The sequence below is a fragment of the Myxocyprinus asiaticus genome, chromosome 5 (genome assembly GCF_019703515.2).
Source record: "Myxocyprinus asiaticus isolate MX2 ecotype Aquarium Trade chromosome 5, UBuf_Myxa_2, whole genome shotgun sequence".
NCBI classification, from domain to species: domain Eukaryota; kingdom Metazoa; phylum Chordata; class Actinopteri; order Cypriniformes; family Catostomidae; genus Myxocyprinus; species Myxocyprinus asiaticus.
This window is the reverse complement of record NC_059348.1, coordinates 45,908,796-45,933,771: the sequence shown is the minus strand read 5'-3', so window position 1 is coordinate 45,933,771 and position 24,976 is coordinate 45,908,796. Positions and strand designations below refer to the sequence as shown.

At 37.9% G+C, this 24,976-nt stretch overlaps 1 protein-coding gene and 1 pseudogene across 2 annotated transcripts; both read left to right on the top strand.

Annotated features, from left to right (window-relative positions):
• The first annotated feature begins 1,545 nt into the window (after nucleotides 1–1,545).
• LOC127440290 (E3 ubiquitin/ISG15 ligase TRIM25-like) lies at nucleotides 1,546–8,860 on the top strand. 2 transcript variants are annotated; one of them, XM_051696780.1, is made up of 6 exons: nucleotides 1,546–2,227; nucleotides 6,010–6,105; nucleotides 6,295–6,528; nucleotides 6,680–6,836; nucleotides 6,987–7,046; nucleotides 7,283–8,860. In XM_051696780.1, exons 1-6 carry the CDS (start codon nucleotides 1,640–1,642, stop codon nucleotides 7,810–7,812), a joined length of 1,665 nt encoding a protein of 554 aa, XP_051552740.1. In that variant the 5' UTR covers nucleotides 1,546–1,639; the 3' UTR covers nucleotides 7,813–8,860. The 2 variants fall into 2 exon arrangements, with proteins under 2 accessions (XP_051552740.1, XP_051552739.1); XM_051696779.1 differs by having other exon boundaries at nucleotides 6,007–6,105.
• A 3,028-nt stretch (nucleotides 8,861–11,888) lies between these two features.
• Nucleotides 11,889–18,083, top strand: LOC127440291 (E3 ubiquitin/ISG15 ligase TRIM25-like; annotated as a pseudogene).
• The last annotated feature ends 6,893 nt before the right edge of the window (nucleotides 18,084–24,976 follow it).

Sequence of the window (24,976 nt, the reverse complement as noted above, 5' to 3'; positions counted from 1 at the left end):
CGGCATGGCAGGAAGGTGATCAGTTTGTGGCACTGCTGAGGTGGTATGGAAGCCCAGGTTTCTTTGACAGTGGCCTTCAGCTCATCTGCATTTTTTAGTCTCTTGTTTCTCATTTTCCTCTTGACAATACCCCATAGATTCTCTATGGGGTTCAGGTCTGGTGAGTTTGCTGGCCAGTCAAGCACACCAACACCATGGTCATTTAACCAACTTTTGGTGCTTTTGGCAGTGTGGGCAGGTGCCAAATCCTGCTGGAAAATGAAATCAGCATCTTTAAAAAGCTGGTCAGCAGAAGGAAGCATGAAGTGCTCCAAAATTTCTTGGTAAACGGGTGCAGTGACTTTGGTTTTCAAAAAACACAATGGACCAACACCAGCAGATGACATTGCACCCCAAATCATCACAGACTGTGGAAACTTAACACTGGACTTCAAGCAACTTGGGCTATGAGCTTCTCCACCCTTCCTCCAGACTCTAGGACCTTGGTTTCCAAATGAAATACAAAACTTGCTCTCATCTGAAAAGAGGACTTTGGAACACTGGGCAACAGTCCAGTTCTTCTTCTCCTTAGCCCAGGTAAGATGCCTCTGACGTTGTCTGTGGTTCAGGAGTGGCTTAACAAGAGGAATACGACAACTGTAGCCAAATTCCTTGACACGTCTGTGTGTGGTGGCTCTTGATGCCTTGACCCCAGCCTCAGTCCATTCCTTGTGAAGTTCACCCAAATTCTTGAATCGATTTTGCTTGACAATCATAAGGCTGCGGTTCTCTCGGTTGGTTGTGCATCTTTTTCTTCCACACTTTTTCCTTCCACTCAACTTTCTGTTAACATGCTTGGATACAGCACTCTGTGGCAATGAATGTTTGTGGCTTACCCTCCTTGTGAAGGGTGTCAATGATTGTTCTCTGGACAACTGTCAGATCAGCAGTCTTCCCCATGATTGTGTAGCCTAGTGAACCAAACTGAGAGAGCATTTTGAAGGCTCAGGAAACCTTTGCAGGTGTTTTGAGTTGATTAGCTGATTGGCATGTCACCATATTCTAATTTTTTGAGATAGTGAATTGGTGGGTTTTTGTTAAATGTGAGCCAAAATCATCACAATTAAAAGAACCAAAGACTTAAACTACTTCAGTCTGTGTGCATTGAATTTATTTAATACACGAGTTTCACAATTTGAGTTGAATTACTGAAATAACTGAACTTTTCCACGACATTCTAATTTATTGAGATGCACCTGTATGTTTACAGTAACAATATGTAGACTTCAAATGTAAACAAACACATTTTTGAATAGAAACAGAATTTGATGTCGAGAACAGAACAGTCCAAATTGTGCATTCACTACAAATTCACACACACCTGCTCAAGGCTATGTATCCCCTTTACAGGATGCCATATTGCCTTTAAGTACAATGGCAATATTTAATAACTCTACACATGTGTAAGTTTAAGTCAGCTAATTTCATCCAATCTCTTTCTCCCACTGTTAGCCACTCCTACCTTCAATGAAAATGAAAATGAAACTTATCCCTACTTCCTGATGTTCTGCGTGTGGGATTTAGCTAGTTGTGCTTCACTTTCTTTGTGTTTTACAGTCCTAAGGGTTGTTGGTGAGCTGCTGTATGTGTGTGCAGTAAAATGGCAGAGGCCAGGATTTTATGGGCTGAGGACCAGTTCAGCTGTCCGATCTGTCTTGACCTTCTGAAAAATCCAGTGGCCATTCCCTGTGGACACAGTTATTGTATGAGCTGCATTACAGTCTACTGGGATCAGGATGATCAGAAGGGAGTCTACAGTTGTCCTCAGTGCAGACAGACCTTCACTCCAAGACCTGTTTTAGGTAAAAACACCATGCTGGCTGAAGTGGTGGAGAAACTCAAGACAGAACTTCAAGCTGCTTGTTCTGCTCAATGTTATTCTGGACCTGAAGATGTGGAGTGTGACGTTTGTACTGGGAGAAAATGTAAAGCTGTTAAGTCCTGTCTGGTGTGTCTGAACTCTTACTGTCAAAATCACCTTGAACAACATGAGAAGCTCTTCAAAAGTAAGAGACACAATTTGATGGATGCAACTAGACAACTTCAGGAGATGATCTGCCCTCAACATAATAAACTGCTGGAGGTTTACTGTCGTACTGATCAGCAGTGTATATGTTATCTGTGCATGATGGATGAACATAAAAACCATGAGACTGTATTAGCTGCAGAAGAGAGGACTGAGAAACAGGTATGAGCAGATGTTAGCATGCTAATACTAATACTTATAGAAAAGCAACTTATGTGATGAGGATGGTGGTTGTTGGTGTAGAAAGACTAATTAAATTGTGCCCAAGACAAAAAATGACCAAACGGCAATTGCGAGTGGGGTGGCCACCCCCTAGCTCCGCCCCTGGTCTGGATCATTTCTAGGCAAGGAATGACAACAATAGATTGGGTGCTGCCTCCTTTATGAGCAGGGGTTCCTAAACTATGTCCCACAGGCTGAATACGGTCCTCCGAAATGTTTTGACCGGCCCGTGGAACCGTGCTTGCCACATGTTTTGACCAGCCTGCACTGCAAACACGAGACTGCTTTGGTGGCTTGTCATGCCTGTAAGACTGACCAAAGCATGAGCCAATAGTATTCGAGTGCAAGCTGTTAAGGAGCATATCAGTGGTTTCACCCGGTTAACGAATACGCCCCTTCACTGATCACGAGTTGGTCGTTACAGTATGAACGGGATAAGACGTCTCATTTATGAAAGAACTGATTGTACTGGTCAATGTTTGAATTGAGGGGGCCATTCATTGGTTTGAGTGGGAGCTGGCGATTACAAATCGCATGTTGAATTATTTTATTTGCAACACTAAAGCATCATAGGCTGATATGTGTCAAGAATAGGCCTATATTATTTTTTTTAAAAACAACAAAAAAAAAAAGCAGCTTGATAAAACAATTGTTACTGTTTACACAGAAGGTCTGTTGGTCCAGGATTGGTTTTAGTTTGACAAAACTAATCAAATCCAATCAGGCTTCATTAGGGTTAAGTGGTAAAATGCTCGTTACCAACTTTCTCTATTTAATTCCGAGTTTGATTCTGAGGATATGATTAGTTCACGTGCGCGTTCACATGAATGAAGCGAACAGCCAATCGCGTGCGAGACAGCGCGAGTCACATCTCGCGAGAGAGTCAGCGAGATGTTCGCTTCCACCATGTAACTGTGCGTTCAGACCAGAGGAAGCGAGAGCGTCAAAATTCGCTCTGGCTGCCCTGCCAACAACGCTATCGAAGATTCGTGGACGCTCTGACGTAGTTGAAATAGGCGGCAACGTTCGATGGAATGCTTGGTTTTGTGAACTATATTTAAAGGGGCCGCAAAACATCCAGACATGTCGACCGGTATCTTTTTGCCGACCTATCACAAGTAGCGTATATCCTCAAGAAATTGATCGATGGCAGAAAGTAATTAAATATAAAAAGACAAACGCTGATGGTATAAATGTGTTACCGATTGATCAGGCAGCACGGTTTTGCATGCTATGGCACCAAAATTAGCATGCAATATATTATATATAATATTATATAATGTCCACGCATTGTTTTTTCTTTTATTTATATCCCTGTAAGCAAACAGGGACAGGTCGTATATTACGGGAAAACCCGCAATGGCAATAATTAGTTTCTCCTCCATTTTGTCTTCGGAACTATTGTTTGGTAGGAACCAAAGTTTACACTGTTGTGTTCTCTAGACTTCGCTAGAGAACTTCTATATTCCAATAGGTTGCCGCTGAACCGCGTCAAAGCTCATTAACATAATGTTGCCCGCACTTGAACTTTCCTCTGACGCCCACAACGCCCAAGATGCACCGGCCACGGACGCGCCGCTTCTCTTTTTTCCACGGTGCGGTTCAGAGCTTCCGTAGCTGAACAACTAAACGAGAGGAGGCGAGTGGTTTCTCATTCAACAAGAAAATTAATTATGAATAAAATGGAGTGATAAACAACTTATTACAATAGCATACAGACTTTATTGAAACTCTTAATTATTTTTTAGGCTAGTATTGTCTATTTATGTATAGCTTGATAAAAGTCATGCTCAGCAGTTCACAGTATGATAGATATGCTTTGTTGTCATATGTATGGAAACGCTTATGATTCTTAAACACTCTGCAGTGCTGAAATCTCTTTGTAGAATTTAGACGCAAATTTTAATAAATGATAATCAGACTTTTTCCGTTCGTGAATAACCCTGCTTTTTCCTAGTTCAAAGCATAAAAGACGGCCATTTGGCGACATCTGAGCAAATCTTTTTGGTGAACAGATTAAAAAGACCCGTCACTGAGATTAATCAAAATCATCACCATACTGGATAGAGTAGGCCTACTTATTACAAGTTCTTTGAGCCACTGATCTAAGACTAAGCAGGCTAAAATGTAACATTTCTGCTATTCTGAGATGCGGGTTGGTGCTTTTTTGGCGGCACGACGGGGACCTACACAATATTAGGCAGGTGGTTTTAATGTTGTGGCTGATTGGTGTATGCTTTTCTATTGTAGGCTAACAATTTCACATGTGTGAAAATCCCAGGATATCAGCAGTTACAAAAATACTCAAACCAGCCCATCCGGCACCAACAATCATGCCACGGTTGAAATCACTGAGATCATATTTTTTCCCCATTCTGATGCTTGATGTGAACATTAACTGAAGCTCCTGACCTGTATCTGCATGATTTTATGCACTGCACTGCTGCCACATGATTGGCTGATTAGATCATCACATGGATGATTGTTGGTGCCAGATGGGCTGGTTTGAGTATTTCTGTAACTGCTGATCTCCTGGGATTTTCACGCACAACAGTCTCTAGAATTTACTCCAAATGATGCAAAAAAAACAACAACAACAACAACAAAAAAACAGTGAGGGGCAGTTCTGCGGACGGAAACGCCTTGTTGATGAGAGAGGTCAACAGAAAATGGCCAGACTGGTTCAAACTGACAAAGTCTATAGTAACTTAGATAACTGCTCTGTACAATTGTGGTGAGAAGATGCCATTCTGAGATGCGGGTTGGCACTGTTTTGGCGGCACGAGGGAGACCTACACAATATTAGGCAGGTGGTTTTAATGTTGTGGCTGATCAGAGTATAATGAATGTTCTGTTGAAATGACTGGATCTTACCCTCTTCTTCATGTCTTGACATTCACACGTCAGTGAACAGAGATATCATGTATACAATGACAAAGAAGGCCTACCTTTAAGCAAATTGCTAAGAAATGTATACATACAATAAAGTTAACAGTATTAAAATCATGTGCTGTAAATGGATTTTAATTGTCAAATTAATCCATGAAATAAAAGAAGAATAATCTCTGTGACATAAATACTGTTGGCTCACTCTGGCCCCCCTTGAAAACATAACAGAGTGGCCTGGCCCTGGCAGCAAAAAGTTAATTGGACTTTAGATAAGCGATAAACAAATAAAAAATGTATTAACCCTTAAAGACCTCGGGTCTTTAGTGACCCAGCACCTCATTCCACCCCATGTACCTCATCCATTTTTTGGTGTTGCACCCATACCACTTCAGTATTCCTTAGGCAAAAAATAAAATAAAATACCCTATTACATACAGTACCTAGGGTCTCTAATGACCCTATACACCATTATAAAAAAAAATACATTTTTATATAATAAATGCAATTTAGGCATTTTTTTGTGTAACACTTTTTATAAGATAAAGATCAGTATCTTATATGCTTACACATCCATATTATACATGCTATTTGTAACTTAAGGTGGCACTATTGTTTCAGTGATTGACTTGATTTACATTTGACATTGCTATTTGATGAAGAAACAACATGGAAGTAAACTATACCAAGTGTAACACATGAATAGTATGATTTGGCTATTGTCATTTGGGTGCCATATTGAAATGATTGTGTAGTTGATTTTAAATTGATTGAGTGGCACAAATGGTACCCCTATACCAGAGACTCATGTATTGAACAGTTACATTTCCCAGCAGATACAGTTAGAGGCGACACAGAAAACAAACCAGCAGAAAATCCAGCAGAGAAAGAAGGAGCTTCAGGAGCTGAGAGAGGCTGTGGAGTTTCACAAGGTGAGTTTTGAGCAGAAGAACAACTGCTGGCTGCTGGAAGAGCTGTTTCACACTCAGTTAGGACTCTCCTCCAATCAGTCAGTGAGGAGCCCAGTGCTGGAGCAATTTCCAGTCCCACTGAACTGTGGGTAACAGGCTGTGTGAGGTACCAGTAAGAGCTGATGATCCTCTCTCTGTGTGTCCTAACAGCGCTCTGCACAGTCAGCAGTGGAGGACAGTGAGAGAATCTTTACTAAGCTGATCCGCTCCATTGAGAGAAGCCGCTCTGAGGTGACACAGCTGATCAGAGATCAGGAAAAGGCTGCAGTGAGCCGAGCTGAAGGACTCTTGGAGCGACTGGAGCAGGAGATTGCTGATCTGAGGAGGAGAGACGCTGAGCTGGAGAAGCTTTCACACACAGAGGATCACATCCATTTCCTCCAGGTAACAGAGATGAAAAACAGGACAATTTCTTTTTGTGTGGTCTTGTCCTTTCAATTTCACTCATTTTATTGTCACTTTTAGGAGTCAGTAATGTTATTTGTGTTTTTGATGAAAAAAAGGAGTATTTATTTTAATGTGTTTCACTGTGTAGGGTTTCCAGTCTCTCCGTGTCTTTGGATCTTTGTTCTCATTCCGGCTTGCTCTCAATTCTTCCATCTTATTTGATGATGTAGGAAAATGTGTCTCTCATCTGAAAGAGAAACTTGAGCATTTTTGCAAAGCAGAGATACAAAAGATATCTGAGAGAGGTAAAAATCCTTCATTTACTTTCAGTTACTAATCAAGCATCACAGTATGTACAAAATCAAAATGTTAAACAATATGAAATAGATGTTTGTGTATATAAAGTGTAATTTTCATTTAAAAATTACATTGAAGATGTCTGTTGGTTTCCATAGTATCACACATCAAGATTATTCCCACCACTGAGCCCGAAATCAGACAGAGATTCCTACAATGTAAGCGGTGAAACACACACACTGACAAAATAAATACACATTTCATCATACACAATTGTAGTGGAACAACCATATTTGTTCTCAGAGCTAATCTCACCATCTGATGACAATAAGTCAGACATTCACATGAAGTCAAAATGTTATGCGTATTAAAGAGTAATATCTTTTTTTTATGTTCATATGTAAAAAATTACAGTTCTTATCTAGATGTAAATTATGTGTTTTGTCTCCATCAGATTCTTGTAAGTTGACTCTGGATAAAAACACAGTGAATAAAAACCTCCGTCTGTCTGAGGGGAACAAAGTGATTACTTACACTGAACGAGTTCAGCCGTATCCTGATCATCCAGACAGATTTGATGGTTGTGTTCAGGTGCTGTGTAGAGAGAGTGTGTGTGGACGCTGTTACTGGGAGGTTGAGTGGAGTGGTTGGGTGGATATATCAGTGTCATACAAGAGCATCAACAGGAAGGGACAGGGTGTTGAGTGCAGATTTGGAAGTAATGATCAGTCATGGAGTTTGTACTGCTCTGAATCCAGATGCTCATTCTGGCACAATAACATAGAGACTGAACTCCCTGTAGTCTCCAGCTCCTCTAGAATAGGAGTGTATGTGGATCACAGTGCAGGAACACTGTTCTTCTACAGCATCTCTGACACAATGACTCTCATCCACAGAGTCCACACCACATTCACTCAGCCTCTCTATCGTGGGTTTTGGGTAGATGAAGGATCAGTAGTGAAACTGTGTGATCTAACACAATAGATGTTAGAGCGATTCTACAAATAATATTTCTCACCCTGGGCCTTCCTGTGTGTTTGCATGTTTTGCGGTTTCCCGTGTTTGCTTAGGTTTCCCCTGGCTGCTCTGGTTTCCCCCAGAGTCCAAAGATATGCAGGTCAAGTGAATTGGAGACTACATTGCCAGTAGGTGTGAGTGAGAGTGTGAATGTGTCTGTCGGTGTGTTAGCCCTGTGATGAACTGGCTTCGACCGGATACAGCTGGGAAAGTCTCCAGCACTCCCTGCAACCCTACATAGGATAAGTGGCTATAGAAAATGGATGGATGTCTGTGTTCCATGATGAATCAGTAATACTACAGCTCAGCTTCTGTGATTGAAATAACACATGTCAGATACAGCATTCAAATCATATTAATGTAATAATGTAGTGAAAAAGTAAAGAAAAATGAATGTAGAAAAATCTTGACTCCAATCGCACAAACAATATTCTTAATGTTACTTTACTATTAATGCAAATGAAACAAATCACAAGCTTGAGTTGGAGGCATTGTATTGTGTTATTTTTTTTCTTTCTGTCAAACAGGAATATACTGTACACAGTACCAATCAAAAACAGTTTAAACAACTATTTAGTTTTTTATTATTACCATTTCCCACATTTTAGAATAATATGAACGTCATAAAAGCTACGAAATAACACAAATGGAAGTGGAATGTAGTGACCAAACTATTAAACAAACAAAAACTATCTAATATTTTAGCTTTTTTCAAAGTAGCCACCCTCTGCCTTGATTTCAGCTCTGCACACTCTGGGCATTCTCTCGAGCAACTTTATGAGGAATCCACCTGGAATGCTTTTTAAATAGTATTAAGGTATTCTCAATATGCTGGGCACTTGTTGGCTGCTTTACTTATACAAACAAACAAAATACAGTGAGAAAAAAATTCAGTCAAGTGTGTCCAAACCTTTTAGTGGTAGTGTATATTTATATGGTTTCATTGCACATTTGCATGACATCACATTCATTACTTCAGCAAACATTAAAGGGTTACTTCACTCAAAAATGAAAATTGTCTCATCATTTACTCACTCTCATGCCATCCCAGATGTGTTTGACTTTCTTTCATCTGCTGAACACAAACAAAGATTTTTAGAAGAATTTCTCAGCTCTGTAGGTCCATACAATGCAAGTGAATGGGTGCCAAAATTTTGAAGCTCCAAAATCCACATAAGGACAACATAAAAGTACTCCAGATGATTCTGCTGGTTAAATCCATATCTTCTGAAGTGATATGATAGGTGTGGGTGAGAAACAGATCAATATTTAAGTCCTTTTTTACTATAAATTCTCCTCTCTGCAACTGCAAGCTTATTTTCTCTCTTCCAAATACAGGTTTTCAATGTTTATTGTGCACTCCTCCCGCTTTTTTTGCATGCTCTGTGACGCTTTCTGCAACTCTTGTCATGTGGAGGGCAATGCGGCGTTTGACGCTGGTGTTGAACGGAGCGTTGATGCCTCGATTCAACTAATGTAAAATGCGCTTTACAACGACGAAAGAACATTATTGAAGCTCAAAATTATTATTATTTGTCTATTATTGTGGTCTTTTCTGATAAAAGCCATGCTCAGCAGTTTAAATAGGCTACTGTAGGAAAATGATACTGTAGATCTGCTTTGTGTTTATAATTCTTATACTAAAGTCAGAAGATTTGTAGCCATGCAAGTTTAAATAAAGGAGAAGGTAAGGACGTTATTGAAACTCACTATTATTAGACTATTATTGTTGTCTTTTTGGATGAAAAATAATACTCAGACTGAAGGAAGACTATAGATCTGCTTTGTTCTTTTAATGCTTAAACACAATAAAGTCTCTTGGTAGATTTCAGCCACGAACGACTCAAAATGATTCACCGACTCACTCATAGCACATAAGACGCTCATTTGTCGCCATCTAGTGACATTTCCAGAAGGGGTCACTGAACTAATCAGTTAATAAAATTGAACAAATTTGTGAAACAGAAGCAAGCCTCACCAAAATACTCTTTATTTTGCAGCTAATTCTGCACAGTTGTAAACTTGAATAAACCTGAATCACTAAAATAGCTGGAATTGGTGCTTTTAGCGTATTCTTAAAAAAAAATATCCCCAGAAAATAATGTTAGTGGACCAGTGATTGTCTTACCCTTTTTGCCCCTCATGAGTTTGCATCTCTGTAATTTGTTGTGGCATTGCAAGAACAAATCTACAAATTAGAAAAGCAAATTTGTTGAATTTTCATTACCCATTTAGCGCTCTTGCCACGTGTTTTTTTTTTTTTTTTTTTTTTTGCATTGCCGAATTTCAAACATTACAAGTAAACACGCTACTAAGACGGACAGAAAACATGGACAAGTTCATGAAAAGGAAAAATATTTACGATGGTTAGCCTATGTGGTATAGTGGTGTGCCGCAGAATTTGTGCCATGGCAGAAATTTTTTGGGGAAACACTGGTTTTAACAACAGTGTTTTTGGATGAATGGAACTCTAGATGTGCTTTTTTTTTTTTTTTTTTTTTTTGCTGGAACACAGCAGAGTGAAGAGTTGGACTCGTTTCCACTGACCAGGTGCAGATCAACAACAAAGCTTTGATTTAGGATTCCAGAGCACAAGAGATGTATACCCTGCCCCGAAAGTGGAAAACTCCACAGTTGTGACGCTGTGCTTATATACTCACGAGTCACGATGACGTCAGCATTGGCGGAGCGCCAAGCTTCACCAGCCAAACAAATTAGCCTGATGGTATAGGGCAGGGGTATGTAATTAAAGTTCCAAGATGTCCGGTCAACACGACAACGTTTTCAACTGAAAACTTTTTATTCGTTTTGGCTGTTCGTTTACACGACAACGGCGTTTTGGGGCCTGAAAATGCAAACTTTTGAAAACGGGTTTCAAAGTGCAAGTTTTTGAAAACGATGCCGTTATCATCTCCGTGTAACCATACAAAAACGCGAATTTGTGAAAACGATGACGTCATGCGCACGCGTATTACGTGTTCAGTCTATAGGCGTGCCCGCGAGTATTTCAAAACAAAACCAAATTTTGCACATTTTATAAATGACTTTAAATTATATGTAAACCTCTTGGAACAAACAAAAAACAAAAAAGCACTGAAAACATGTAATGCTCTGAAAGCATTGAAATTTATGTAATTTTCTTCCTTTATTTTTTCTCTCTCTCTGGCAGCTAATGTTAATTTGATTATGTGGATATGTAATACCTCTTGTTCTTGTGGCATTGAATCAATAAAGCATTAATAAAAAAATAAATAAAAAAAAGTATTTCAAAACAATGCGCGAGACATTCAAAACTACAATGGCGGACTACAGGACGGTGTTTGTGCTGCTCAAGATTTTGAGTTTATTGACACTTCTCCGGCAAAGTAATTGTAGTAATAAAGCAACCTCATCGTCCATCCAGACAAAATTGCTCAATGCTTTCATAATTTTCATTGTATTCACCGCTCTGTGGAAGAATGCTTATGTGCGCATGCGCGTATTGTTTCTTTACAAAGTGACATCGCCAACTACTGGCCTGGCATGCATAATACAGCGTTTTTAGTCATTTTCGCGGATCCGCGTGAACGGGGATCGTTTTGACATCGTTGTCGTCTGTACGCGAAAAACGCAAAGGAAAAACTTTTTCAGTTTTTAGTACATCTTGTCGTGTTAAGTACCCTAGATTTCCTTCAAAGGTCCGGACAATAACTTACATAGTGTTAGTAGTCATGAAATGACTTAGGAATGCTCATTTTTGAAGTAGTAGGCCTAATTGTAAATTTCCAAGTTGGCAGTAACAGTGCTTTGTAAAAGAAGAAAAAAAAAACATCAAAGTCAAAACAGTCTCTTTAAAACTGGGCAAGGATTAGGACAGTGGGTCTCCAGAGACAAAGCCAAAGTAGTTGGGTTTGGGGGATCTTCTACCAAAAGATTAAAATATTTCATTGAGTTCATCAATTGAGAGCACTTTGTTATAAATATTAAAAGATAAAATCAACTGTTCATTTTGAAGCTGAATGACAACAGTCCAGTATTTGTGTTTGAATATTTTTAGATAGTCAAGGGGCATAGGAGGCCTTGTGACTATTAAGGAAATTTATTGTTTGGGGGTTCAGGTGTATCCCCAAAGAGAACATTTTTAAAATGTAAAAGTCTGATTGGTCCATTTTTATATTTCCCTTAAAATTAAAATCTACCAACTAATAAAGATAATTTTAGACGAAAAAAAAAAAACTTTATAGTTTAAAGGCACTCTGGAAGCACATTGTCCTGTCACAAACCTGGTTTAGCTGAACGGTCAGATTAATTCAGACACATGAAGTTGAATTCACTTCACTTCATTCTCGTTTTCTGCAGTGTTTTATGAAAGATGCCAGTATCCATCACTGTATTTCTCTGCTATGGTCTACTGTCATTAAAATAACCGAGTCTGCAACTCTGCGTGCAGGCAGAGATTATTTAGCAAAGATGGGCCACTTCTATTAAAATGAGTGGGAGAAATTGTAATGCTCAACCAAAGAGCCCTGAGCTACCAACTGTCAACGGATGTAGAAAGGATTTAGAAATTCGCCTTGCAGTTAAAAGAGCCAATCACCTTTTAGATACAGACATCACCTGCCAATCAACTCTAGAACGCACATGCGCATTAGCTATACAAGACGGTAACATTTTGTTTTTTTAGCGTAATATGATGTAAAGAATAACAATTTATGATACCAGTATTGTCCGATTTTATTGCTGTTTTGAAATGTTCTTTGATCGTTATCTTGACCAACTGTTTTTGAGATTTTGGTATTTTTCTATTCAAGTAAATAGGAGCTGCACTGGCATGACTGGAAATAGCCTCCAGAGAGCGTTCCAAAGATGGCCGACAGTGGACTGACTTGCTAGAAAGACTTTGGCGCAGCGTGCGAAAGGGTATAAATGAAGCGTGTTCTGTAAAAGAGAAAAGTATTTGAGGATACAGCGCTGAAAGATCAGTGCTATCTGCGCCCGAGCGCACTGTACACAGCTCCGTTGTTTTGTTGCGCTCATCACTTGAAGTATAGAAACGGTGAGATGGGGCAGCAAATGTTTTGCAGTCCGGATGGAACCAAGCCAAGGTCTAGACCTGGACTGCGGTCCGCTATTTGGTGACCGCTGGTATAGGGTTTCAAAGTCAGTGCCCCCTGATGGGTGCTTCCATAGCGTCAGCTTCTGATGCGGCGTCAAAGTTACCTTCTTGAAAGGGAATTATTTCTAACTTCTCTCTCCTGGTCCTCCACTGGAAGAAGAAAGGGGTGAGTAAGGAGTGGTTTCATAGACACTTCATATTAAAGTCCAACAGATCTAACAGAGGCAGCAGATTGAATGTAATGTTTACATTAACAATATACAGTATAGATCTAAAATGTAAACAAACACATATTTGAATAGAAACAACAGAACTGTCCTAATTGTGCATCCCCTATAACTGGTTGCCAGGTGATGATGTGTATCTCCTTTACAGGCTGTCATATTGCCCTTAAAAACAATAGAAATATACTGTATGATAACTACATATTTGAAAGTTTATGTGTGGTTTTTGTGATGAAAGTCAGCTACTTTCTCCTAATGATTTCTCTCTTTTTCTCCCTCTGTTAGCCACTCCTACCTTCAGTTCAGTGAAAATGAAACTTATCCCTACTTCCTGATTATTCTGCATGTGGGATTTAGCTGGTTGTGTCTCACTTTCTTTGTGTTTTACTGTTTCTATGCCTAAGGGCTGTTGTTCAGCTTCTGTATGGCAGAGGCCAGTATTTCATGGGCTCAGGATCAGTTCAGCTGTCCGATCTGTCTGGATCTACTAAAGAAGCCAGTGACCATTCCCTGTGGACACAGTTACTGTATGAGCTGTATTACAGACTTCTGGGATCAGGATGATCAGAAGACAGTCTACAGCTGCCCTCAGTGCAGAAATACATTCACTCCAAGACCTGTTTTAGGTAAAAACACCATGCTGGCTGAAGTGGTTGAAAAACTCAAGAAAACAGAACTACAAGCTGCTCATTCTGCTTACGTCTACGCTGGACCTGGTGATGTGAAGTGTGACATCTGTACTGGGAAAAAATATAAAGCTGTCAAGTCCTGTCTGGTGTGTCTGAATTCTTATTGTCAAAATCACCTTGAACAACATGAACATTTCTTCAAAAGTAAGAGACACAATTTGATGGATGCAACTAGACGACTGCAGGAGATGATCTGTCCTCAACATGACAAACTACTGGAGGTTTACTGTCGTACTGATCAGCAGTGTATATGTTATCTGTGCATGATGGATGAACATAAATACCATGAGACTGTATTAGCTGGCACTGAGAAACAGGTACAAACAGATATACAGCACACTGATACAAATATACATACAAATTAAATTACTTTTTCTATATTCTAGTTTTTAATAATTGCAATTTTAATTGGATTTTCCTATTCTTGTATTCAGATGTTACAGTAACTATTGTTAGCCAGTTCTGATTATGGTTTAAGTTCTTGCTCTAGTCAATGGCTTTAATGTCAGTGTTCCAGTGTTCCAGCACATTCACAACTGTGAATCTTACAGCTTGCTCTTAAATGGACTGTTATGGTGATTTTCACAGAGAATGAAGTGGAACTTTATTCATTAGCAAATAATATACTGTAGAAATCTACTATGTGTGTATTTTAGAGCCGTAGCAGAGGGATTGTGAAAGGAATCAGTACCAGTTTTTCCACTGGTAATTATGGCATTATGGCGGTGTTTATGTGAGCTCAACTTGAATTTGTTTTTAATTCCAAGATGACTTGAAGACTGCATTAAACTTTTAACAGTATATTGACCAATGACAACTTGTAGATCATTTAGGCAAGAAATGTTAACAACAGATTGGGCGCCGCCTCCCTTCTGGCTCAGAGAGAAATTGATAATTGGGCTGTAGGCAAGTGATGGACAAATAAAAAAAATAATTTTAAATCACTTGGTAATCCAAATAAATTTTTTTTAAAAAATCAAATTTTTTTACATTCTACTTTATCAATTGCTCAATAAAATTTATTTACAACTTGTTTATCTATGTTTCATTAATTGATTGGTTTTCGATTATCCAATTGTTAATTCTTTATTTATATTTATCCACTTGTCTAGCCAATTTAATTTATTGTTGAGATGATTTATCAATTTCTCACTTGATTATTGAGTGGCACATGTATTGAACAGTGACATTTCTTAACAGACACAGTTGAAGAAGACACTGAAAACAAACCAGCTGAGAATCCAGCAGAGAGAGGAGGAGCTTCATGAGCTTAGAGAAACTATGGAGTCTCACAAGGTGAGTTTTGAGCAGAAGAACAACTGCTGGCTACTGGAAAAGCTGTTTCACACTCAGTTAGGACACTCCTCCAATCAGCCCAGTGCTGGAGCACTTTCCAGTCCCACTGAACCCCACTGTGGGTAACAGGCTGTGTGAGGTACCAGTAAGAGCTGATGGTCCTCTCTCTGTGTGTCCTAACAGCGCTCTGCACAGTCAGCAGTGGAGGACAGTGAGAGGATCTTTACTCAGCTGATCCGCTCCATTGAGAGAAGCCGGTCTGAGGTGACACAGCTGATCAGAGATCAGGAAAAGTCTGCAGTGAATCGAGCTGAAGGACTCATGGAGCAATTGGAACAGGAGATTGCTGATCTGAGGAGGAGAGACGCTGAGCTGGAGGAACTTTTACATACAGATGATCACATCCTTTTCCTTCAGGTTTAATCTTTTAGCTCTTAGGGATGTTGTGTGCTGGGGTAGTGTAGTGGTTAAGGCTCAGAGCTGGTAGCTGGAATGTTGCAGGTTTGATCCCCACCAGATGCAAACTTTGAGCAATCATCATTGTGCCTTGAGCAAGGCTTGTATGTACAAGATTGTCCCTGTAATATGTTTATGGTACTGTTCTTCTTTCAAATTACGTGAAAGTCCCAGACACTAATTCTATTGAAATTGATTTCAGTACTCTTTGGGTTGTTCATGTTCAGATATTTCTGTTGTATTTTCTATTAAATAATTCTGTCATTAGCTTGTGTTTCTATTGTTTGTTTTTTTTGTTTTTTTTGTCTTTGTAGAGTTCCAAATCTCTCTCTGACCCTCCTGGATCTACAGACTTACCCAGCATAGCTGTCAATTCTCTCTTCTCTTTTGATGATGTTAAAAAATCTGTTTCTAAACTGAAAGAGAAAGTGGAGCATTTCTGCAGAGTGGAGATAGAAAAGATATCTGAAAGAGGTAAAGCACAGGATCATTCATTTACCTTTTAGAAAGTAATCATGCATCTTGTACTGTCATGACCAAAAATATTGGCACTTGCTTTTTTTCCTTCAATATTGAAACAATTCCTCCAGAACGTGTTAAAATGAGAACATATTTTTGTATCTATGTATGTATTTTTGTTGTTGTTTTTTTTAATTGGACCAATACAAAGGCTGATAACATATTGAATTCAAGTTGATTACAATGCTAAAAGGGCCTGAACAATATTATTGGTGCACTATATTTAATATTTAGTAGTACAGCCTTTGCACGTTCTCAACTTTATTCAGTACATCCTATAGCCATTAATGGGATTCCTTAATCTCTTTACTTGAAGTTTGGTCCACTCAAAATCATTTTATAAGCCAAGAATCAGTATTTTTATTTATTTATTTATTTATTTTAAATCAAGGTGGATAAAGATGGCAATATTTTGGTGACAACTGTAGAAAAACAAAATTTCAAAATTAATACGGAAAAAGAGTACAAAGAATATGTTGGTAACACTTTAAAACAAGGTTACATGTGTTAACATTAATTCACAACATTAGTTGACATGAACTAACAATGAACAATACTTTTACAGCATTTTACTAACAACATTTAAAATCAAAAGTTGTATTTGTTAACATTAGTTAATGCACTATGAACTTACATGAACTAACAATGAACAATGGTATTTTTATTAACTAACATTTAGAAAGATGTCATTATAAAGTGCAACCAACATTTTTCACTTACATTTTACACTGAATATGTCTTTTTGTTTCTATAGTGACATATATAGAAATCATTCCCACCCCTGAATACATGACCAGAGAGGAGTTCCTACAATGTAAGTTACTACTTAAACAGTCGCAATCTGACAAACACGTTTGCTTTAATGTCACAGTAAAACATTATGTAATTCCTTTATGGTATGTTTAATAAGCTGTTTTCCTCTTGTGGAAACCTTGGCTGGTCCCCACAATGTAGGTGATTTTAGGTTTTACCATTCTTGTGGGGACATTCGGTCCACAGTGTAGGCAAAACAGACACATGAAAATTTGAAGATTTGCCCCACATTTTATCATGTGATGTCAATAACCAACATGAAGTCAAACCTTTTCCAATAACTTTCATGTTTATTAAACTATTAAAGATCCAGCAGCTGTCATAAATTAATGTCTTAAAATCAGATTTCTGATTTTGATGCTGATGTCTTTTTTCTTCATTAGATTTCTGTAAGTTCACACTGGATTCAAACACAGTTAATGAATGCCTGTGTTTGTCTGAGGGGAACACGGTGGTTAATTCCACTGACACAGCCCAGCCGTATCCTGATCATCCAGATAGATTTGATTATAATGCTCAGGTGCTGTGTAGAGAGAGTGTGAGTGGACGCTGTTACTGGGAGGTTGAGTGGCGTGAGAGTGATGGAATGGAAATTTCAGTGTCATATAAGAGCATCAGCAGAAAAGGAAATGGTGATGAGTGTGTGTTTGGATATAATGATCAGTCCTGGAGTTTGTTCTGCTCATGATTCCAGTTCCTCATTCTGGCACAATCACATAGAGACTGAACTCCCTGTAGTCTCCAGCTCCTTTAGAATAGGAGTGTATGTGGATCACGGTGCAGGAATTCTGTCCATCTACAGCATCTCTGACACAATGACCCTCATCCACAGAGTCCACACCACATTCACTCAGCCTCTTTATCCTGGGTTTGGGTTTTATGATGGGTCAGCTGCTAAACTGTGTGATGTAGCATAATTCGTTGTACAGAAATAAAAATAATAATAATGTCATGTACTGAAATAATCTAAATAACAAGTCAACCAACAGAACCTGTCAAATATCCTAAGAGTAAAATTCTTCTTATCAGATTAGTCTATTAATGGTTGTAGTGAGTGGGTGAAAAATGAATGTGAATATATCATTTAAACCAAGAAGACAAATAACATTGTTAATGTTGCATTAAATAAAATAAATTGGAGCACTATACATTGTGTTGTGTTTTCTATCATTAAGTTTTAAACTCATCATTGTGACTTGTATTCTGTTAAAATCTGTCCGCTTTCCAAATTAGGCAAGAACTTTTGCTTGCAGAATTTGTCTACGGGTGTGCAAGAGTGGGCAGTGCCTACCCAAAAGGGTTGTCTGCCTGGCAAATAGAAAAAGAGTAAAATGTCGTAACCCGTATTACACGACTGGTAATTTTTGAGTGTTGAATAAGAAGAAGGGGTCTTCGGACAGTCTTTGGACCTTTAAAATTCATGTTTTAGGCCTATTTGACACTTGCAAATGTGTATGTAGTTCTCAAAGTTTGATATTTTTGTATTTTGACAATGGAGCATTAAAACTGTTACACTGCAAATGTGTAGCATCAGGTAGGACAAGAGGTGCAGGTCCAGGTGGTCATCATCTCTGTGACACAGATCTAGAGGAAAACTCATGCATGCATGGAACTTACCGGTCTCAGTAAACAAGATGGTTTCTGTGGTGACGAAGCATTATAACCATCATGTTTGACTCACCATGCTACCACCAGGTACTCTCACACTTCCAGACCACCTGCTCCAATAGACTGACAATTGAAATCTGGTCAACAATGTTTCGATGAACCCATTAAAAAGGTTTGATGAGCAGTTTTCTTTCCTGTGTTGACGCATTTCCTATTTCCTTGCTTTGAAACGTGTATGGTGAATAACAATATACAAATAAAATTGACTTGAAATATTACTGAAACATATTATTGTATTGTAAGTAATATTATTGTAATATTGAAACAGTAAGGTGGGGCAGGACTTTGTGGTGGTGGCGTAGTGGACTAAAGCACTGAACTGGTAAGCAAAAGGTTGTTGGTTCAGTTACCACAGCACCATGCTGTCTGAAATGGTGGAGAAACTGAAGTAAGGAAACTTAGCATTTATTTTGCAAAAATTGTTCTTTACAGCAATAAAGAACAGCTACAAACTAATTCATAAAAATGATCAACAAACAGTAAATAACAGCATATTAACCAAAAATTACCTGAAATAAACAAGGGTAACACTTTATAATAATGGTCCGTCATTAATAGGTAACTATGCAGGACTTAATGCAGGATTAATGAGTAGTACTACATTAACACTTTAGTCCTACTATTAACTAATATGGAAACATGATTAACCAATCAGTAAGTAATAGCCAACTGATGACTGAGGTAGTTCACTGTTAGGTAATCAATAATTACTGAATTTGATATTCCTCGTTGAGAACTATCAACTAACTATGGCTAATTTAAAATAACCATTAATTAATTACTAATCAAAACATTAACATGAGCCTAGAATGTGAATGATTATGTTTTTATTGTGAACATGATCATGAAATGCGCCTTCAGAGAAACAAGTGCCACACATGTGTTCTTTGCGGGAATTAATTTATGAACATAACAGCTCTCTGAATCATGGCTACAGTGTCTGGTAGGGTATCATAGTCAGCTTACAGATGTATGTGCCCAACATGTGTATTCCTTGGGATATCTCTTCTGTTCATTACAAATGATTAACTTCCGCAGGTTTGATATTGCTGGAGGTCTTTTTAAAATAATTTATGTAATGAGTCAAGTGTTACCCCATAAACGAATGACTAATTATTTTAAAGTGAGGGTCATGGTAACGCATTATTAATTAATGAATACACACTTGAATATACACAAAAAAATGTTAATGCATTTTTTTATTCAATAATGTAGGTTAATCTTACAAGAAGTGTTTAATTTTATGTGAACCTGCATGCGGTAAACTTTAATATACATTCTGTTCTGTTCATACCGAACATTGGCAAAGGAGGAAACATGTCAAATTATTTTGATAAAAACTGTATGTGTTTACAGAGTGGGCTGTCTAGGGTGGAAGTACACAGGTGGAATCGGACACATGCTGCACGCTGGTTTTCTCTCCGTTTTCTGTTGAAGTCTTGTGGAGATCAACACACTTCTCCTTTAAACACATAATTTTATTCTTTTACTTTTTGTTAAGAGATAAGACTTTTAAAACATGTAGTAACTGTTAGCACCAACAATTAAAAGCATTGCCCTGCTAAAGGTTTGTAGCCCATGCAATTATGTTCAATTATTTCAATGATTCATAACTGAATGCCAGAAATTTTTTTTTTTTTTTTTTTTTTGAATGTCTGTGAATGTTTATTAACTATCTGTTTGATTAAATGAATAAAATGCAGGAACAAACACTTGAGTATTCATTACTAACTGACAAGTAACACCTCAGTTATTACTAATGGTTTATAATGTGTTTTCACTTTAGAATAATGGTCCAGATAACTCCCAAGGAAGGAAACAGTAAGATCTCATTAATTATTAATGCATTACTATTGACATTTATGCATTTGGCAGACACTTTTATCCAAAGTAACTTACAGTGCACTTATTACAGGGACAATCCCCCCAGAGCAACCTGGAGTTAAGTGTCTTGCTCAAGGACACAATGGTGGTGGCTGTGGGGATCGAACCTGCAAACTTCTGATTACCAGTTATATGCTTTAGCCCACTATGCCACCACCACTCACCACTCAACATTACCATGACCCTCACTTATGTGGTAACACTTGACTCATTACTTATGGGTTACCAGAAATGTTGAAAAAAAGACCTTCAGCAATATCAAACATGCAGAAGTTAATAATTTTTGAATGAACAGAAGAGATATCCCAAGGAATACACAGGTTAGGCACATACAACCCTATATTTCTGTAAGGGAAGCTGACTATGATCATAGCCGTAACCACCATAGACATTGAGAAGGGCCTTCATACATTCATAAATTAATTCCCACAAAGAACCCATGTATGATCTTGTTCACAACAAAAACATAATCATTCACATTTTAGACACATGTTAATGTTTTGATTAGTAATTAATTAGTAGTTATTTTAAATTAGCCATAGTTTGTTAATAGTTCTCAATGAGGCAGATCAAATTCAGTACTTATTGATTACCTTACAGTGAACTACCTCAGTCATCAGTTGGCTATTACTTACTGATTGGTTAATCATGTTTCCATATTAGTTAATAGTATTACTAAAATGTTAATGTAGTACTACTTGTTTGTCCTGCATTAATTCCTGCATAATTACCTATTAATGACGGACCATTATTATAAAGTGTTACCTAAACAAGTAATAACCTTATTTATCCCTGGTTGTAGCTAGATGAATGTGTGTGTGTGTGTGTGTGTGTGTGGGCGGGTTTGGGTGGTTTATGAGGACATTTTTTTAGTTTTAGGGATAGAGTTAGGGGATAGAATCTATAGGTATAAAAATCATTATGTCTATGGAGATACCTCATAAGGACAGTTACGCAACTAACATCTTATGGGGGTTTGTGTTCCTTGCCACCATCACCTTTGACTTGCTTACTGGGGTCCTAAAGACAAATAATTTTTAAGGCATGATTTTCAATAACGTTTTTCATTTAAACTGCTCAATGAGGATTTAAGACATTACAGCATAATTTTCTGTCAAGCTGCTTTGAAATGTGTGTGTGTCTTGTGAAAAGCTCTATACACATAAAAATCTCTTGACTTGAGTTGAAAAGGACATTTAATGTATTAGTAAGATAACGCATTTGAATACAGGCAAATCTTGTGTAGTCATTTTAGTGATAGACACCTTTTCTTATATCACCTACTTTTATTAAATATCAAATTGCAACTTCCAGGTGTGCGGATTTCGGATTCACATATTCACACATTTGTTATTTCAAGTAATCACCATCTTCATCTATGAAGATGGTGATTACTTGAAATAAAAGTTTCTGAAAATTCATCTGGAAGGTTAAAGTTATGGATCCACAAACACACGTATAACAGTAAACTTTCCCAGCAGAAAGGTTGGAGGCGACACAGAAAACAAACCAGCTGAGAATCCAGCAGAGAGAGGAGGAGCTTCAGGAGCTGAGAGAGACTGTGGAGTCTCACAAGGTGAGTTTTGAGCAGAAGAACAACTGCTGGCTGCTGGAAGAGCTGTTTTACACTCAGTTAGGACACTCCTCCAATCAGTCAGTGAGGAGCGCAGTGCTGGAGCACTTTCCAGTCCCACTGAACCCCACTGTGGGTAACAGGCTGTGTGAGGTACCAGTAAGAGCTGATGGTCCTCTCTCTGTGTGTCCTAACAGCGCTCTGCACTGTCAGCAGTGGAGGACAGTGAGAGAATCTTTACTGAGCTGATCCGCTTCATTGAGAGAAGCTGCTCTGTGGTGACAGCTGATCAGAGATCAGGAAAAGGCTGCAGTGAGTCGAGCTGAAGGACTCTTGGAGTGACTGGAGCAGGAGATTGCTGATCTAAGGAGGAGAGACAATGAACCGGAGCAGCTTTCACACACAGAGGATCACATCCATTTTCTCCAGATAGAGTAAAAAAAAAAAAAAAAAAAAAAATGTCTTTTGCTGATTTACCAGAAGCTTTTGCTGATTGTTGTGGTTAAAAATGGATTATTCATATTGTATTTTTGGAAAAATACAATATGTCTTCGGTTTCTTTTTCTGTTCTATGTCTTTGTGTGTGTGGAGCTTCAAGTCTCTCTCTATTCCTCCTGGATTTACAGACTTATCCAGATTCACTGTCCCTCTTGTCATCACTTTTGGAGATGTTACAGACCTTGTCTTGCAATTGAGAGAGAATGTGAATGATTTATGCAGACAGGAGATAAAAAGATATCTGGAATTGGTAAAGCAAAGTATTATTAATTTACACTCAGAAATATGTTGTGCATCATGCAAACTGATGCAGACATTTAAAGTGCTTATATAATATATAATCAATATATAATGTAATGTACAGTATATGTAACATATAATGTCCTCTGTACTTGGATATTACACTGAAGATATCTGTTGGTTTCCGTAGCACAATTCCTCAAGCTTGTTTCCACCCCTGAACCCAAGATAAGTGAGGAGTTTCTACAATGTAAGTTATTGTGACAACACAAATACACATACGGGAGATGAAAAGAGAGAAAGGTGACAAGATAAAGCAAGTCAGTTAAGACATGTTTCCAACGTAAATTTCTGTATACATACAGAAAACTATTAAGTTAATCACAGTCTTGTTTGAGTTGAAATTTGATCAAATAATTTGGAAATTATGTGTTGAAGTCATATGCACCTGAACATACTTGGAAACTACTTCATAGCCGTGCAGTCATTGAAGGTAAATCAACACTCTTGGAATGTTTTTCAACCAATCAAAATCAAGAATTCAACAATTTCATGGTGTAAACTGAATTACTGAACAAACCATTTATGAATTTGTGTATTTTACACTTAGTGTAGATATGGCACTTCAAGTTTTGCACCAAAGAAAATCTTGCCATCTGATGTCAATTACAATTAAATCCACATTAATTATCTTGTATAAATGTAATGTTTAATAGCACTTTAATTTTATTATCCAGCTGCTATTTTATTTCTACCTCCATCAGATTCCTGTCAGTTGACACTGGATACAAACATGGATACAAGCATATAAATACATTTGTCTTTCTGGGGGGAACAGAGCGATCACTTAAACTGACACAGTACAGCCGTATCCTGATCATCCAGACCGATTTGATAGTTTGACTCAGGTTCTGTGTAGAGAGAGTGTGTGTGTGGACGCTGTTATTGGGAGGTTTAATGGAGAGGAAGAGGTGTGTGAATATCAGTGTCATATAAAAGCATCAGCATAAAGGTGCGGAGTGATAACTGTGCATTTGGGTATAATTTTCAGTCCTGGAGTTTGTATTGCTTTCCCTTCAGTTATTCCAAATATACATTCTGGCACAATCACATAGAGACTGAACTCCCTGTAGTCCTCTAGAATTGAAGTGTATGTGGATCACAGTGCAGGAATTTTGTCCTTCTACAGCGTCTCTGACACAATGACCCTCATCCATAGAGTCCACACCATATTCACTCAGCCTCTCTGTCCTGGGTTCAGAATTTATGGATCACTGAAACTGTGTAATCTAGCTAGATAGATGATATAGAGATTATAAAAAAATAAAATAAAAACAATATCAAATTGCATGTTGACGCTCTAATAATAATAATGCTCAATAATAATTGTGATGTGAGGATGTGAAATCCCTTATTTTCTGATCAATAAACTACTTATTGAAATAATGCATGCTTTTATTAGAGAATTTATTTATTTATTTATTTAGATATATCTAATAATGTTTTTGTTGTATAAGAGTGGAAGAATAATGAATGTGGAAAAACCTTCATTGACACGAACAAAAATAATATTCACGCTGTCACTTACAATATGCTGTAAATAATCAAAAAAAATGTATTTAAACAGTTGATGATGCGGCCTTTCATTCTATTCAAAGATTACAGTATGTGGCAATTCTGGACTTATGACATGACAGTGGTGATTAAACACTATAACCATCAGCTGTACTTCAGCATTCATGGCTGGCTGTTTTGCCATTGCTGTTAATATATAGAGGCTCTTTGGATGTCATCCTACAAAAATGATCTTGATTGTCCAATTATCTGTCCTTTTACAATTTAGTAATTATTAATCCAATCCCTTTTTAAATAAGCCTTTGGCCACATCTCTGCAGGATTCTTTTAATATATCAAGATAAGAGAGTAGGCCTACATGCAAATGCACCACCGAAAAGCATTTTATCTTCTCCTATAAAATTGTAGAGCACATAAACATGATATGATAGCTATGATATGACAACAATGTACAATTATTATACATGCAGTTAAAATACTGGGGGGGGGGGGGGGATCTCTTAACATACTCAAAATGCTATATCTATTGATAAAGAAAAATAATACAAATATATATTTAAAATAGACATTAAAGGTGCTGTAAGCGATTTTAGCATTCTAA